This window comes from Prionailurus viverrinus, chromosome A1 (genome assembly GCF_022837055.1).
Source record: "Prionailurus viverrinus isolate Anna chromosome A1, UM_Priviv_1.0, whole genome shotgun sequence".
Taxonomy (NCBI): Eukaryota; Metazoa; Chordata; class Mammalia; order Carnivora; family Felidae; genus Prionailurus; species Prionailurus viverrinus.
Genome location: NC_062561.1, coordinates 144247907 through 144267308, shown reverse-complemented (window position 1 = coordinate 144267308; position 19402 = coordinate 144247907). Strand labels below are relative to the sequence as shown.

The 19402-nt window shown below is 33.5% G+C and overlaps 1 protein-coding gene across 2 annotated transcripts in view; it reads right to left on the bottom strand.

Moving 5' to 3' along the window:
• The window catches only part of TENT2 (terminal nucleotidyltransferase 2), a 71952-nt gene that overhangs the window by 27375 nt on the left and 25175 nt on the right, over nucleotides 1-19402 (bottom strand). Inside the window, exons 6-12 of one of the 2 annotated variants that reach the window (XM_047849115.1) lie at nucleotides 18224-18338; nucleotides 18042-18133; nucleotides 16157-16235; nucleotides 14370-14439; nucleotides 6265-6341; nucleotides 5762-5890; nucleotides 461-504 (exon numbers count right to left, since the gene is read on the bottom strand). In XM_047849115.1, the coding sequence (XP_047705071.1) occupies nucleotides 461-504; nucleotides 5762-5890; nucleotides 6265-6341; nucleotides 14370-14439; nucleotides 16157-16235; nucleotides 18042-18133; nucleotides 18224-18338 (606 nt within the window). The remainder of the gene's footprint in view (nucleotides 1-460; nucleotides 505-5761; nucleotides 5891-6264; nucleotides 6342-14369; nucleotides 14440-16156; nucleotides 16236-18041; nucleotides 18134-18223; nucleotides 18339-19402) is intronic. The other variant, XM_047849125.1, reaches the window with a different exon arrangement.

Below are 19402 nucleotides of genomic sequence, written 5' to 3'. Positions count from 1 at the left end.
AAAATCAAGTGAAAGATACAATGATTATCCAATTGTTCAACTTAATTTTTCCCCTGCTTTCAAAGTATACGTAGATTGGGCTAAAAGACTTCTGAGTAAAGAAATACTACAAAACTATTTAAAATAGCACGAAGAAAACTGGAATGAGTCTAAATAGGCCTTGACCAATTGAATATATTTAATTCCTTTTAGTGATAATCATGAGCATCATGCAAATAATTCCACCATTAAGAAAAATGACCACACTGCCAATAACCAAATAAAATATGACAGTCTTCTGAAAAAGTATACGGAATATTTTTAATGTGCTAGTGGCCAATGCCTCAGCCTATATAGAAAATGTTATTATATACTTAGAAGGTAACTATCACACCTTTTACATTCACATTAATACTGCATATAATAGTTCCACATATATTTGTCATAATATGTATTAGAATAATTTATAAGAAACACTTACTGGGTAAATTTTTTGGATGGATGGAAGGATGGGTTCAGGTAGGGCTATAAAAAAAAAAGTTTAAAGCTTCTGTGATTCACATAATTCATTTCACAAAGCAATAATTTGTCAGCTACACCCCAGGTATGAGACTATAAGGGTTTCTGCTAGAATTCAACAGTTTCCATATATTTTGTGAATTAACTCTGATCCCTAGAAACTTAAATTCAAAATATATCTAAGTTGATAACTTCAGGTTAATAAACTATGTATATTTCTAGGTAAACAAATGTTCCTTGCATTTTTAGAAAAACAAGTCATCAATGGACACACATCATTTGGTCCAACATCAGACACACACACAAAATAAGCAAGACAAGGATTGTTCTACATATATTGAATGAACATTGTTAAGATGGATGTAGCTATCAAAAAAAATTTTTAAGTAAAGTCCAACGATACTGTATCATGAAAGAATAATAGCTATATCATAATTGTCCCTTTATGTTTAATTTCTTCTAATAAACAGTAATACCAAAACTGAGATAGTTTCAGGAGATCGATCTATTAAAAAAACTGAAAAAAAAAATCTTCAACTTCACTAATTTTTAAAAAGGAGGCTTCAGCAAAGTTTAGAAATATAAATCAGAAATATAAAGTTTAGAAATATAAATATGCCACTTTGCCATAAAAAATTAAAATTTCATACAAAGGAATCATTATCTTTATATGTTACTTTATTTTTTGTCATTCTTCATTCTCCAATATCTTTACCAAAATCCAACCTCAATAAATGCATTAACAGCCATTTCACATCATCATAATATAAAGGAAATAACATGGAAAGCAAAGTACTTAATATTCACAATAAAAAAAACTGCAAAATACAATATCTTGAGTATAAGATACAAGTAATGTGTTTTCAAGATTTAATATTAAAGACCAAATATAATACCATAAAACAAACTGTGTATTTAAGAATTAGAAATACATTGTATATAATTAAGTAAACTCAGTAACAATCATTATTTTTAATTTGCAGTTTAGCAAAAACCTTTTTATATGACTTCTGGAATACATTAATATCTAAATAATCAACTATTATTACCAACTTACGTGATCTCCAACTATGATTATAAATGTATAAATTTCTATCACATAATATTTAAATATCTCTTCTGTATCATGCTCCATTCCCAAGTTGAAATTGGAATAAAATAAAATTCCATGATAGGCTGGAATGTTCACAGTGTGTGACTGAGGGGAAAAACTCATTACTTACTGGAATCACTCTTAGGAAGTAAAAATATTTTTTCCCAGAGGCATTCAAATGCTCAAAATTCTAGAAGATCCTACAAATAAACTCAAGCCCCAGTTACTTTAATTCTAAACGTCTTTATATTCATGTAATAGTTTTTAATGACTTTCTAACAATTTTGCTGTAATATAGAAGTCAAATTGGTAAATCTTACTAGAAATTAGTTTACTTAATTAAAAACCTGAATTCCCTTCTCACTGAATGCCCCTAGTAAATTAAAATTATAATTTAAAAAACAGTGAAGAAAGGTTATAAACATTTAGAAAAAAAAATTTTATTTCATTCTAGAATCATAACCAGAATGTTAGAAGAGAAAAACAAACAGTAATCACTGGTTAGGGTCTTTCTTTTTTTTTTTTTTTTTTTTTTTAATTTTTTTTTTTTTTCAACGTTTATTTATTTTTGGGACAGAGAGAGACACAGCATGAACGGGGGAGGGGCAGAGAGAGAGGGAGACACAGAATCGGAAACAGGCTCCAGGCTCTGAGCCATCAGCCCAGAGCCTGACGCGGGGCTCGAACTCACGGACCGCGAGATCGTGACCTGGCTGAAGTTGGACGCTTAACCGACTGCGCCACCCAGGCGCCCCTGGTTAGGGTCTTTCAATAGACAAAGCACCCTGAGAACTAAGCAATTTGAAAGTTTTGGGGAGCAAGGATATCACTCAGTAAATCCCTTGTCTAACAACCTTAAAGCTAGTCATTTGTGAAAATAAATAAAAGAAAGTGGAGTCGGGAAGCCCTGAAAGGTGCTCTCACACACTGCCACCATTCTCCATAAGAAGTATACTTTGCATTCCCCAATAGGAAGAAGCTTCCTTTACATACTCTAGTAGAAGGAAGAATTTTTCCTTGCTCAGCAACAGCCCAGGCAATGAGAATTCAACAAAACAGCCCCTTCCAGCTTCCTCCCCTTCCTCGATAAAGGCAAGCCCCTCAACCTCCATTCTCTGGACTTGCCAATGGTTGGTTCAATACAGTTTGCTTGTTCTGAATTGCGATTCCTCTATTCCAGAATAAACTCACTGTACTGGTAAAAAAACAAACAAACAAACAAAAACCTAGCTCTTTTGTTTTTTAAGGTCAACACATTGCAGAGCAATTGGCGTACCGTGGCAGTTAACACTATCCTGATAGTAACATCAAAGTCTTGAATAGTTTTTCAAATGTTTATTTTACTCAAAGCAACATATATTCAGGGGCACCTGGGTGGCTCAGTTGGTTAAGCATCTGACTTCGGCTCAGGTCGTGATCTCACAGTTCATCAGTTCAAGCCCCATATTGGGCTATCTGCTGTCAGTGCAGAGCCTGCTTCACATCCTCTGTCCCCTCTCTCTCTACCCCTTCCCCTCTCGCTCACTCACTCGTTCTCTCTCTCAAAACTAAACATTTGGGGGGAAAAAAGCAACATACATTCAGGAAGGATCTAGCTGTAACAACTATTTTTACTTCAAAATTTTGGACTTCAATCTTTTAAATTTCTCTCTCAAAAGCAAAAAAAAAAACAAACAAACAAACAAAACACCTTACTATTACAGTATCTGATCAATAGATAACAGCTTCAGAACAGCTACTCTGTAAGATTTTACTTTGCCTACATTTCAGATGAGAGCTTTCTGGTCAGGCCTCCACAAATTTAAACATGGAAACATTCCATTCTGATTCATCAAAAATTCAACTAAAAAAAAGAGATCTTCAACAATAAACAACAATTTTGAAAATTCAAGGACAATTTTGTTTTTGAGAGAGCGCGTGCAATCTAAGAAGAGGAACAGGGGAGGAGAGAGAATCCCAAGTAGGCTCCATTCTCAGCGCACAGCTAGACATGCAGCTCAATCCCATGACCCCAGGATCATGACCTGAGCCAAAATCAAAAGTCAAACACTCAACTAACTGAGCCACCCAGGTGTCCCAAAAATTCAAGAGCAATTTTAGAATGCCTGAAACAGTTTTGTACCTGAAAACATGGTAAACATTCTATGAATATTCATTCAAATTATTATTTCTAACCAGGTAATACTTTTGCCTTTTTATTAATTATTATTATTAATCTTAGATGGCCATTAAAATCTCTTCTCATCGGCTTTTTCCCTTCACACTTTCATCAGTCACTTTTTCAAGCATATGTAGTCAATTACTAACTATTGAAATTCATTCTAGGAAATATTTTAATCTTTTTCAACCTTTCCACATACAGAAGACAAATTTCCTTTCTGTACTCATGGCAGAAAAGATATTAAAAAAGCCTTTAAGAAGTTAAATGAAACCTAAAAGTCCATCCAATCCAATTATCCATGTTACAGATAAGAATATTAGGCCAGAAAGGTAGAATAAACTGACCAAAATTACAAACACTAGTTCACTGTGGCATGACTGGAACTGCTCAATACACTTTGCAGACTCCTGTTTGCCAAAAACGCAGCTATTTATTTCAATCTAATTTCAACACGGCTACTTATTTCAATCTAATTTCTTCTAGTGAGAAGTAGCCAAAATTTGCCAAATAACAGTTACGCTTTTACTTTTATTATTATTTTAGAGAGAGAGAGTGCGAGAGGGGAAGATGGGCAGAGGGAGAGAGAGCAAGTGAGAGTAAGAGAGTCAGAGAGAGAGACAGAGAGAGAGAGGAGAGGAGAGAATCTTAAGCAGGTTCCACAGAGAGAGAGAGAGAGAGAGAGAGAGAGAGAGGAGGAGAAGAAGAAGAAGAAGGAGGAGGAGGAGGAGGAGGAGGAGGAGGAGGAGGAGAGGAGAGAATCTTAAACAGGTTCCACGCTTAGTGCGGAGCCCAATCCGGGGCTCAATCCCACGACCCTGGGATCATGACCTGAGCTGAAATCAAGAGTCACAGGCTCAACCAGCTGAGCCACCCAGGCACCTCAATACAGTTATACTTTAGCTGTGCATAGTGGATGTACTTTAACAAAGACCTAGAAACAGTGATGATAGTGCCATTAATTACAAATCATCTTAGTGAAGAGGACTTTGTCAAAAACAAAATAGGATTAACAAAATGTAAACAGAATTTTAACATGATTTTTGAACAGTGGTAAAAAATTTCTGAACTTTCAACCTGCTTACCAAACTGCCTCAGTACATGTGTGATAAAAGTCCATTTTTCTAAAGAAGGCAATCAAAGTAAAGTATCTAATGTAACCCACAAAAATGGAGAGCAAGAGCACATATTATAGCTGTTCATACATGTTCAATACTGTAGTCAAATCTCATTTCTAAATCACAACTAGTGTCTATTCACTTTTTAGTTTTAGTTGTAATTTAAAATGTACATTTGACAAAATCTAAATAACCCCTGATATATTTCTGGCACATAACTTTTCAATATTTATATACATATGAATACATACACAAACTCAAATACAGATACAATTTTTAAAATAAAATTGATCCCATGTTGTATATGATACCATATCATGGATATTTTCTTTTACCATTAAATATCCTAAAAACATATTCTTAGCAGCTGAAAATATTATAATTAATTCAATCATTCCTCTATTCTTAAAAACTTAGATTATTTCCAATCTTCTATTATTTCTTTCACCCAAACTCCATGCCAACTCACAAGGAATAAAAACTTCTTTATCCAAAAAGAAAATCCTTTAATTCCTGTCTCAAGTGAAAAATAAAAAACATGATGAATGGTGCTTGAGCTTATTTTTATAGGGCTTCTGAACATGCATGTGCCTCAAGATAATGGATCCACAATATAGCGGTAAAAGTTCTTTGAATACAAAAGAGTAATACGGAAAAACTGTCAAAAAACAAAACAAAACAAAACACAGCGAAACTTCCTTATAATGTTTTCTGGGGAATAACATTTCTAAAACATTTGTTCAAAGCAACAAATTAGAAAAATATGGCTATATGGGCCTTAGAAAGAACTTTTTAAAACAATACTGTTTGAAGATAGTGTCAACAGAAAAGACACCATAATGAAGTTTAACTGTGTTTCCATTTTAAAAATTGGGAAAAACCCATAATACTTACTTTGTAAATAGTGCAAAACCATCAACACAAGACTATAGCTGCTTAAAGTACCACGACTGGCATCATTTATCTCATGGTGACTTGCCCACTTCTTAATCACCAGTACTAATGGACGAACTCGATTTTCAACTGAAAGTAAAATGAAAACTTAAAAATGGTAAGAAAATATTACGGTTTCTCTGTAAGTTTGTATCATTTCCCAACTCCAAAAGAAAAAGCATTTCTCCCTGTGTATTAAACACTGTGTTCACCATAAATGTGTCTTACTTTTAAAAGGTATCTTAGTCACCTTTTAAAAATTACAATTACTAAAATTCATTTTATTGACCTGTAACTCTGGTAGCATATAATTTTAGTGTACAACATATTATACATATAATAAAATGAGACACTACACATTAAAATAATTAAAAAGATGTCAGTGTTTATTATAAACATATTTAAAAAGGAATAAAGGATAAAGAGAGAAGCTATAATTATTTGGAAATAAACAAAAAACTTACGGTATGCGTAAGTTCTGAGGAGGAATGTGTTTCTTATTCCAACAATATTGTTTACATTCAAGTCGAATTCCACACAACTATTAAAAACAGAGAAAAATACTTTACCTCAAGTGTTTTTTAACAAATTAAACTAACTCCCTAATAACTAAGTTAATATTCATCTACCCTATGATGTAAAAATAGCATGATCCCAAAGACCAAATACTTTAAAATGAGGCACTAACTTAGCAATAAGAATAAAGATATAGTCAGTATATTATTTTAATATGATTTACTGTATATTAAAAATATTAAACAGGATAACAGTTGTAAGATCCATAATGTACTTCTAAGGCTTTAATTATCCTTAATAAAACAAATTATAAAATTTTGCAATCCATTCCAGGTAAACAAAATTATATGACCAAAAACATTTCTGGTCAAGTTATTTCACTGAGTTATATATTCTCAACTAATTTGGAAGTAAAGCATTATTTGCTTTAAAACAATAGGAATAAAAAGCCAAATAAAGAACAGGTGAAAAAAAATAAAAGTAGTCTATACATTATATTCCCTCCAAAAAGGATAAGATATAAATAACATATAAATTATATTATACCAAAGTGAGCTACTGATAATCTGGAAGGACAATAGGGATACGTCTTTGAAAGCAAAGATATGGTGCAATTCACAATTTAAAAAATTGGGCAATAATGAAGGGATCTACAAAGAATGGCAAAACTCAAAATAAAAGAAAGGATTAATGTAAATATACTATTAGGTCCAACAACTTCTGCACACTGAGTTTTTCTATGAAAAAACTGCCTAATATAAAAACTTAACAAAATTCCTTTTTATAAACTTTTAATTATAATGTTTGAAATTTACCAATGCAGATTTCCTTTTTTAGGGAAAGGAAATCTTAAAATCTTTCAATTAACCATGCATATTGACAAAAATGGATAGTAGTATCAACACTTAAAATATATATATATTTGCCTTTGGGAAACTTATGGCAGCAAGAGAGTTACATTCTTTAACTGCGTCTGTGCAAGGCTAACACTAAAACCACTGTGCATTTCCTCTATATACCTCAACAGAGAGGAAGAAACAGGCAACAACCAGTTTGCAGTTAAAAACTTTTCCAAAAGTATGATTCAGCGCTTTAAAAATATCCACAGTATTTGCTTCAGATTTTACTTCTGGAAATATTAAACTAATCCTTTATATGGAAAAAATTTAATGTACAAAATGCTTATTCTAACAGGGGAATAACTAAGTTAATCACAATATATTCACTGAATGAAAAACTACTGTAAAGCCATTAAAAATCAAGCCAGAAAAAATTCACTGATATAAGCAAATATCCATGATATACATGGTCAGGTAAAAAAGTATAATCTCAATTTTAATTTTAAAAACTCTTGGGGCGCCTGGGTGGCGCAGTCGGTTAAGCGTCCGACTTCAGCCAGGTCACGATCTCGCGGTCCGGGAGTTCGAGCCCAGCGTCGGGCTCTGGGCTGATGGCTCAGAGCCTGGAGCCTGTTTCCGATTCTGTGTCTCCCTCTCTCTCTGCCCCTCCCCCATTCATGCTCTGTCTCTCTCTGTCCCAAAAATAAATAAAAAACGTTGAAAAAAATTTAAAAAAAAAAAAAATAAAAACTCTTATGCATTCACATGCATAGAAGAGGGACTGAAAGTTTTACACCAAAATGTTAACATTGGTTATCTTTAGATATTAGAAGCCATTTTTTTTAATGGTCTGTATAGAGAAGAAATATAAAATGGTATTTATAAAGAACATTGAACAATGAAAAAAAGTTTGTATAATAATCTTAAATAGGAAAAAAAAATGCGCCCAACACAGGAGCACCCAAATACTTAAAGCAGTTAATAACAAACATAAAGGAAATAATCAATATTAATACAATAAAAGTAGAGGACTTTAACACCCCATTTACATCAATGGACAGATCATTCAAATAGAAAATCAACAAGGAAACAGTGGCTTTGACTGACACATTTGGACCAGATGGATTTAACAGATATATTCAGAACATTCTATCCTAAAATACCAGAATACACATTTGTTTCAAGTACACATGGAACATTCTCCGGAAGAGATCACACAGTAGGCCACAAAACAAGTCTCGACAAATTTAAAAAGATGGAAGTCATTCCATGCATCATTTCTGACCATAATGCTACGAAGCTAGAAATTAACCACAAGAAAAAATCTGGAAATAGCACAAATACATGTAAGTTAAACAACATGCTACTAAAACAATGAATGGATCAACCAAGAAATCAAAGAGGAAATCAAAAAAATACAGAGACAAATGAAAATGAAAACACAATGACCAAAAATCTTTGGGAAGCAGCAAAAGTGGTTGCAAGGGCAAAGTTTAGAGCAACATGGACCTACCTCAAGAAGAAAAATCTCAAACAACCTAACTTTATACATAAAAGAGTTACAAAAAGAAGAACAAACAAAACCCAAAACCAATAGAAGAAAGGAAATAATATAGATTAGAACAGTAATAAACGAAATAAAAACTAAAAAAAGTACAGAACAGATCAGTGAAACCAGGAGCTGGTTCTTTTAAAAGATCAACAAAAGTGATGAACCGTTAGCTAGTGTCATCCAAAGAAAGAAAAAAAAGAGGGAGAAACAGTATTCAAATAAACAAAATCACCAAATGAAAGAAGAGAAATAACCAACACCACAGAAATATCACAAAGGATTGTATGAGAATATTATGAAAAATTATATGCCAACAAATTGGAAAACCTAAAAGAAATGGATAAATTCCCAGAAACATATAACCTCCCAAAATTGAATCAAGAAGAAATAGAAAATTTGAACAGACCCATTACAAGCAATGAAATTGAATCAGTAATCAAAAAATTCCCAACAAGTAAAGTCCAGTACCAGAAGGCTTCACAGGCAAATTCTACCAAACACTCAAAGAAGAGTTAATAACTATTTTTCTCAAACTATTCCAAAAAATAGAAGAGAGGGAAGGCTTCCAAATTCATTCTGAGACTTGCATTGTACCCTCATAGTAAAACCAGATAAAGACACTACAAAAAAGAGAACTATAGGCCAGTATCTCTGATGAACATAGATGTAAAAATCCTCAACAAAATATTAGCAAGCTGAATCCAGTAATACATTAAAAAAAAAAATCATTCACCACAATCAAGCGAGATTTATTCCTGGGATGCAAGGGTGGGGTCCAATATTTGCGTATCAATCAACATGATATATCACATCCGTAACATTAAGAATAAAAGCCATATGATCATTTCAATAGATGCAGAAAAGGGGGTGCCTAGTCACTCAGCTGAGCATCCGACTCTTGATTTCAGTTCAGTTCATGATCCCAGGATCATGGGATCAAGCCCCACACTGCGCTCTGTGCTAAACCTGTAGCCTGTTTAAAATCCTCTCCCCTTCCCACTCCCTCTCTCTCCCCCTCTCCCTCCCTCTGCTCCTCTCCCCACCTTGTGCTCTCTCACTCTCTAAAATAAAATAAAATAAAATAAAATAAAATAAAATAAAATAAAATAATAGTGTAGAAAAAGCATTTGACAAAGTACAACATGCATGATAAATCCCTCAACGAAGTAGGTTTGGAGTGAACATACCTCACCGTAATTAAGGTCGTATATGAAATATCCACAGCTAATATCATACTCAAAGGTGAAAAACTGAGAGCTTTCCCCCTAAGATCAGGAACAAAACAAGGATGTCCACTCTCACCACCTTTTTTTTTTTTAATGTTTTATTATTTATTTTTGAGATTGAGAGAGACAGAGAGAGAGAGAGACACAGAATCCAAAGGAGACTCCAGGCTCTGACGTGTCAGCACAGAGCCCAACACGAGGCTTGAACTCACGAGCCACAAGATCATGACCTGAGCCAAAGTCGAACGCTTAACCAACTGAGCCACCCAGGCGCCTCCACTCTCACCACTTTTATTCAACATAGTATAGGAAGCCAAAGCTACACCAGTCAGACAAGAAAAAGGAATAAGAGGCATCCAAATTGGTAAGGAAAAAGTAAAACTTTCATTATTTTTATGTAGATGACATGATACTATATAGAGAAAACCCTAAAGACTCCATCAAAAAACTACTGGAACTGATAAATGAATTCAGTAAGGTTGCAGGATACAAAACCAATATACAGAAATCCACTGTATTTCTATTCACTAATAATGAAGCAATAGGAAGAAATTTAAAAAGCAATCACATTTACAACGGCACCAAAAAGAAAAAATGTTTAGGAATAAACTTAACCAAAGAGTTCAAAAACTTGTACTCTAAAAACTATAAAACATGATGAAAGAAATTGAAGACAACACAGACAAATGTAAAGACATTCCATGCTCATGGACTAGAAGAACAAATATTTTTAAAATGTTCACACTACCCAAAACAATCTATCTACAGATTTAATGAAATCCCTATCAAAGTATAATCAGTGGGGTGCCTGGGTGGTTCAGTCGGCTGACTGTCCAACTCTTGATTTCAGCTCAGGTCATGATCTCACGGTTTGTGGAACTGAGTCAAGCTCTGCATTGGAAGCATGGAGGCTGCTTGGGATTCTCTCCCCCTCTCTCTCTCTCTCTGGCCCTCTCTCTCTCTCTCAAAATAAACTAAAAAACAAAACAAAACAAAAACAACAGCATTTTTCACAGAACTAGAACAAATAATCCTAAAATCTGTATAAAGCTACAAAAGACCTCAAATACCCAAAACATTCTCAAAAAAGAAAAACAAAGCTGGAGGTATCATAATTCCAGATTGCAAGTTACACTACGAAGCTCTAGTTATCAATACAGTATGGTACCGGCACAAAATACACACATACATCAATGGAATAGGACAGAGTGCCCAGAAACAAACCCAGGATTATATGGTCAACTGAACTTCAACCAAAGAGGCAAGAATATGCAACGAAATAAAGACAGTCTCTTCAACAAATGGTAGTGGGAAAACTGAACAGCTACATGCAAAAGAATGAAACTGGACCTCTTTCTTACACCATATACAAAAATAAACTCAAAATGGATTAAAGACCTAAACGTGAGACCTGAAACCATAAAAATCCTAGAAGAGAGCACAGGCAGTAATTTCTCAGAAATTTGGCATAGCAACATTTTTCTACATGTGTAGACAAAGATGCTCAGTATCACTCATCTTCAGGGAAATGCAAATCAAAACCACACCAGTCAGAACGGCTAAAATAAAAAACAAGAAATAATAAGTGTTGGCAAGGATGTGGAGGAAAAAAAAAAACCTCTTGTGTCCTGCTAGTAGGAATGCAAACTAGTGTAGTCACTGTGGAAAACAGTATAAACATTCTTCAAAAAATAAAAATAGGATTAACATATAATCCAGTCATTGCACTACTGCATATTTACCCAAATCACACAAAAACACTAATTTGAAAGGAAATATGCACCTCTATGATAACTGCAGCATTATTTACAATAGGCAAGTTATGGAAGCAGCCCAAATATCCATCAAAGACAAAGATACACAAATAAATGTCCATCAATGGAGAAAGATGTGATATATATAAACATATGCACACACGCATACAAGTGGAATATTATTCTTCCATAAAAATGAATGAAATCTTACCATTTGCAACAACATGGATAGCGCTAGAGTATAATGCTAAGTGAATTAAGTCAGTGAAAGACAAATACCGTATGATTTCACTAATGTGGAATTAAAAAATATATAAATAAAGAGAAAAAAAAAAGAGAGGTAAACCAAAAAACAGACTCTTAACTATAGAGAACAAACAGATGGTTACCAGAGAGGAGATAGGTAGGGGGATGACTGAAATAGGTGATGGGGATTAAAGAAGGTGAAAGGGATTAAATAGGTGAAGGGGATTATTACAATGAGCACTGAGTAATGTACAGAATTGTTGAATCACTACATTGTATACCTGAAAGTAATATAACTGTATGTTAAAAACACTGTAATTAAAATTTAAACATAAAAAAAAAAATACAACCGTGGGTTTTACTTTTTTTTTTTATTTATTTGTTTTGAGAGAGGGGGTAGGAGTACGAGTTGGGGAGGGACAGAGAGGGAGAGGGAAAGAATCCAAAGCAGGCTTCTCACTGTTAGCACAGAGCCCAATGCAGGGCTCAAACTCATGAACCGTGAGATCATCCTGAGCTAAAATCAAGAGTCAGATGCTTAATGGACTGAGCCACCCAGGGGCCCCACAACCATGTATTTTAAAAAATAATTATAAAAAGCTAATAATTTTATTTGTGTTTAGTTTATCTCCCATAAAGTGTTTTAGAAAACTCTACCATTGGGGCGCCTAGGTGGCTCAGTCGGTTAAGTGTCTGACTTCAGCAGAAGTCATGATCTCGCGGTTTCTGAGTTTGAGCCACGTGTCGTCGGGCTCAGTGTTGACAGCTGACCCTGGAGCCTCCTTCAGATTCTGTGTCTCCCTCTCTCTCTGCCCCTCCCTGACTCACACTCTGTCTCTCTTTCCTTCAAAAATAAATAAACATCAAAAAAAAAATTTTTTTTTAAAGAAAACTACCATTAGTTATTTGAAAAAAATTCAAATACTTATAGATTGGACGGATATTTAAATGAATGGAGGAGAAGGTTTGAACCAGGCATATATCTAAGGATTTGTTTAAAATATATATATTCAGTCAATTCTAGTCATTTGCAGTATTTATTTTCTATAAAGTCAATGAAAACAGTGGAAACAAAGGGTTAGGTTCCCACAAGCTTTCAGTCAAAACATTTTCATCAACTGATTAATACATAACTTTGTTTTGTTTGTTTTTTTAATATTTTTTTAATGTTTATTTATTTTTGACAGAGAGAGAGAGCACGAGCTGGGGAGGGACAGAGAGAGAGAGACACACACAGAATCCGAAGCAGGCTCCAGGCTCTGAGCTGTCAGCACAGAGCCCAACGCAGGACTCAAATTCACAAACCACGAGATCATGGCCTGAGCTGAACTCAGACACTTAACCGACTGAGCCACCCAGGCGCCCCTACATAACTTTGTTTTATGTGTTTCCATTTAAGGACACCCCATTCATTGATAATGAACTCATGGCCAAGCACACTGTAACTCATGCATGAACAAAGCATATCAAATACAAGTTTTTTCTCCATGAGGCACATCACAGCTTTGTACACAGAAACAATACATAGTAACTCAGCACTATGCTTGGGGGCCATTTAAAAGAGCAAAGTCACCTATATAAAGCAACAAAATACAAAAAACATGGAAATGGACTCTGCAAAGAATAATTGTTTATACATAAGAGAAGAAACAGGAAGGCAGAATGTCACATTATTTAATCTCAGTTAGTGATTCAGAATTTTCTCCACTTTGCAAATGTCTACAAATGACTATGAAAGTGCTAGAAATATTAATTTGGGGGGTTACAAAATAAAAATCATCATGTAGGCAAATTCATAAATAAAGAATCCATGAATAATGAGGATCACTTATGTATATATATTTACACTTTACACTTACATTTAGGTAAACCATTTCAGTATTTTATAAAACTGGGCTAGAAAACCTAATTTATCACAATCTTATCTATTTTTAGGGAACAACAAATTTTTTTTAACCAATATAACAGTCAACACCTATTTACATTTTATATTCAGATATTGTATAAAAGATTCCAATCCCAATGCCCATAAGAAATTCAGAACCCAGGCTGGTAGAGTGTACAGATAGATATAATTATAACAACTCCCTTGATATAAACATACATCAAATCTCATCAATTAAGATATGTTCTAAAGAGTATATTACATTTCCAAAAGGCAAGAGATAATTTAAAAATGTGAAATGTAAATATACATATTCTTTAAAATGGATAGTTTTAAACACTCGAAATACCAAGCAAAATAACTAAGCACAGTTAAGCATAAAGAATTGCTCAGACTATTCTAAAAAATCATCTCCAAGACAAATCAAGGAAGTTTTAAAAACTGATGAAGATAAGCTATTATGCTGTAGCATACACTTAACTATCTACATCGAAAGAATATGTAAAAATGATCTAAAATAACTGAAAAAGGAAAATTCAATAATTACTTACCTGACTTTATCCCTGAACTTCACAATTGGCACTTTTGCTCGAATCAACTGAGGTCTCTCTATGTAGCCAGCTGAAGGACAAAATATGAATATCTGTAAATATTTCTCAAATTCATAGTGTTCCAATGTATATTTTTAAAAAGTGGTTTCTTACTAAGCTAAAACAGTTTATGAAAACACAGTCTTTTAAGATGCAAAGAAAGGACATTATCAAATTCTTCTAAGACTGAAAATTTCAATACCATTTAGAGGGCTTTATATTAAAATTCAGAAATGTGGTCTAATATCTAGTAATAATTATAAAGAAATTCATCAGAGCATTATAAGCAGGAAAAATATCTAGGCTGGCAGAAGCATAGCTCATTTCTGTTATAGCATAAGGCAGAATCTTATAGCAGCCATAAATATCATATTTACAAAGAGTCTCAAATGTGGAAATGCCTGCAACATGATACATGGGATAGTGATACATTTAAATAAATATGATCCCTAAGAGGAAGAATACATGTATACATATTTTTTACTCCATTAAGCACAAAAATATTTTTTGAAAATAATACATGTTCATTATAGAAAATTAGGAAAATACAGAAATATGTAAAAAAGAAACTGCCAACTCTTCCCAAAGGAGCAGTTTCCTAATGTTATAAAGAAAAACATAATACCAGACTTAAAAAATTTTCCCGTTATAATGCTTTTACCACCAAAATCATAAAATATGTCAAGCTTCAAACAGAATTTGTAGGCAGGAATTCAATGAGGCTTAATGAAAAATAAGAGTTAAAAGTTTCAAGTTCCAGGTACAGGTTGTGACACCAAAAAACAAACTACACTCCTCAGGCAAATTACTGAATCCACTCATCACCATTCTCCTTAACTATGAAAAATAACAACCAAAAATACCTTTGAATTAAATGATCTCTAAGGTTCCCTCCATTTTTAGTATTTGACGTTAATAATAGCTATTAAAAATCTACTTAAGATATGAATTACTCCTTTATTTTACAGATGTGAAAACTTAAGTCCACTAAAATAAATCACTTGATTTCTACCCAACAACAGATATAACTTGCTCATGGGCAGTAACAGGTCACTTGACTTTGAATTTGCCAGTTCAAAGCCTGACACATAAGTACTATCTGGCTGAATAAATGAACACATCTCTTTCCAACATCACGTGGCGAGTGTGACTTCAACAACCTACAATATTCTGTGGAAGTTTAAAATAAATTATGATGGCTTAACACATGTGGATTAAATCTACTTAGATAGGTTATTCAAAGAATAAAATCTTATAATACAGTGGCCTAAGTCAATAATTTGCTTTCTGTTGGAATAATTCACTTGGGCTTCATGTTCAGTGATATTTTTAAAATGTGATGTCATAAATTGCATGTCACTGTGAAACAGATGAAATTCTCACTCCCTCACATGAATACCCATAAGACTTTATCTGTATCACTCTCTTGGCTTTTCACAGACACTATACACTACAGCTATTCATTTAATGCTGTAGCTTCCCTAACAGCCTATAATCTTTTGAGAAAAAGAAATGAAGCTTATATACATTTGAATTCCCCAGTGCATGTAGTGGGATTATCTCAATAAAGAATTGTTCTCTTTTTAATCAAGTTAAAAACAAATTCATTTGGGAAAAAAGGATCCACATTATGCCTATCCTGACCAGAAAATAAACAATTCTTATCAGAAAACAAAGTAAGAGACATATTAAGACATATTAAATAGTTATGTCAGATGACATACGAACTTGAGGCATATGAGACTTACAAAGTCTGGTACAGAAGTGTTTATGGACTAAGGTGAGTATATGCCGTGCTTCAGTCTTCTGATTGACCTGAAAAAAACACTGAAAAGTTAAAAATAAAGTGTTTTTTCACTATCTTCTAAATTCAATGTTTTATTTTCTTAATGTTTCTCAACAAAGAGAAAAAGCATACTTTTCTTTCAAGTTACTTTTCAATATGCACTAAATTATGTTGTAGAAAATGTCAACTTTTATGCTTTCACATCAACATTCCTAAATCAATTCCTAATTATAAACTTAAAGCAAAATTTAAAAAATATCAAAATTCTTATGTCATTTTCTTACTTTAGTAAAAATGCACATAAAGTAATCCTCTCCTAGAAAAACAAACAGAATTTTAACTTTCTGTAACATGTTTTATTTCCCTATCTACATTGTGAGCTGCTTTAAGGACAAGTTCTGACAACACAACACAAACATATGAACAAGACGGAGGATTGGTGTGATATGGCTGAAAAGAGTCTAGCTGCATGAGAGATTTAATTAAAACTCTAGTATTCTTCACTATGTTTATTATTTCTGAGGGGTTTTTTTTTTTCCTTTATATGATTGCAAAGCATAGAAAAGTGTCAGAGTTTCTTTCCTGGAATAAATCTCTTTCTGATTTGCAGTAATTATAAGCCAATTTTATTAGCGAAATAATAAAATAAAAATATATATTACCATTCAGTAGGTATTTTTGTATTTTTAAAGAGGCAGAATATAATAACGCACATTAAAATTATACTGAAATTAATCTTGGGTAATTCAGAAGAGACTTCAGCATATTAAAGAGACTGCCTCAAGTCAGCTTAGTGAACACCGATTACTGTTGTATTAAGGACACACAAGAGTATCAGTTAACAGGAAACTCAAACAAACATAATACTAAATAACAAAATTTGGTTACTAAACAAAAATAAAAAGAAACAAGCCAAAATATTTAAAAAATATTTTAAATGTCAGTGAAATCCCTTTTTGTATTCACAAAATAAGAACTCCAAACCCCGTAGCATTTTCAAGGGGGGAGAAAAGATTAAAAGAAGAATCATTGATAATTTAAATGGAAAGGAAGTACGGTAAAACTCTGGTTTGCAAACATAATTCATTCTAAAAACATGCTTGTAATCCAAAGCACTTGTATGTCAAAGCGAATTTCAAGAACCATTGGCTCATTTGTGATCACGTGACATTTGGTGTCACATACTACAAGTATTGCAAGACCTCACTAGTTAATCAAGTTAAAATTTATTAGAAATGTTTGTTCATCAGGGCACCTGGGTGGATCAGTCAGTTAAGTGTCCAACTTTGGCTCAGGTCATGATCTCACAGCTCGTGAGTTTGAGCCTCGCGTCGGGCTCTGTACTGACAGCTCAGAGTCTGGAGCCCACTTTGGATTCTGCGTCTCCCTCTCTCTCTCTACCCTCATCCACTCATGCTGTGTCTCTATCTCAAAAATAAATAAACATTAAAAAAATTTTTTTTTAAATAAATGTTTGTTCATCTTGCAGAACACTCGCAGAACAAGTTACTCACAATCCAAGGTTTTACTATATCAAGATAATACGGACACAGTCTCTTCATGTCTGTTGCATCTTGGCAACATATCCAATCCAAGCAAACAGAGGTAGAGCTCTTTAAAAACACAGTGAAGCCATCTCACTTTAACAACTTAAAAATAAATTAATGCTAAAATCCCCGTTATGCTTATGTGTGCGTGTGCATATGCCTTAAAAGAGAAAGAAGCATTTCCTGGGTTTTCCTGAATTACTATGAACAGCAAATCCAAAGAACCAATTAAAACAAGTTATTTTCTTCAATGATTTTTATATGAAATTTAACACTTGAAATAAATGTTTCATTACTTACTGGTTCCTCTTTAACAACTAGGCATAAATCACCATCACTGCTCCGAGTACCAAATCCATTTAAAGAGGACCCAACCAAAAAAAGTCTGCTTTCTAGAGAAATAGAACAGATTATAAAGTATTATTTAAAATTTTAAATAGGAACATATATATGTAAAGGGCATGCAAAATAGGAAAACATACGTGGAAATAAGAGCTGAATTTCTCTCTGCAGCTGTGTTCGACACAGTTCTTTCTTCTTTAAATCACTTACTTGCTGCTGACATGCTTCAAATAACTCCAGTATCTGCTGACTCAACTTGAATCCACCACAACAAAAAGTAAAAATTTTGTTCAGAAACGTAAACGTAATTACCATACTAAGAAGTGTAAAACAACACTACCAACGGTATCTTTAAAACGAATACATATGATCTCCTTACCCTTTCCAAAACTACTGTCACTCAAGTAATGATAGTTACTTAGTAAATAAAATAGTTACAAACTTTTCCCAAGTAAAGTATCATTGGTTGATCACAAAAAAGTACAACTGGTCACAGATAATTCTTAAAGAATATAATCCACGGGACAGCAAACTATAATCTTTGGTTGCGGCCTGTTTTGGGAAGGCACATGAGCGAAGAATGGTTTTTACATTTTTAAAGGGTTATATAAACAAACAGATAAATAAAAATAAGCAACAGAAACATGTGAGTGGCAAAGTATAAGACATTTACTGTCTGTCCCTTTAAAAAACAAGTTTTGCCCAACCCCTGATATTTATACCACCAATAACAAACACTAACAAACTTTAGAAGCCCCCGGTTGTCTTTTTTCATGCAAACTACCCTTATTCCCCATTCTTACAATACTGGCCTGAACCCTGTCTTTTTGTTGCCATCTACAGTTAGATATTCTTGTTTATCTACCTATTTGATTCACACTTCCCCCTTCAACCCAACTCTTGCCATCATCACAGGTAATTTCCTCATCTACAATGTGCTACGTATCACAACATACTCCCACCATTTCTGAACTTTCTTCAACATTTTTTCCCAGCTTTACAATCCCACAGCCATAACATGGTCTTTACAATAAAACAGAATTTCTCTAGCTCTGAAATTTAATAGACCTGGATTCCACTGAATCCTTTCTTTTCTCCGAGCTCATCAACACCTGAATGGTGTGATTTCCTTCCCTACCCAGTCTATACCCCAGAGTGCATCCCTTGAACCACTCTTTTATCATGCCTTAACATTATTCCCGTGTGAAGCTCTGACTCCTGTCCTGCAAAATGCTAATCTTAGGTCTAAACAAACAACCACCTTCTAAGCTCTTACATCTCAGTTGCTAACATGAAGCTGAAAAAAATATTTACATCAC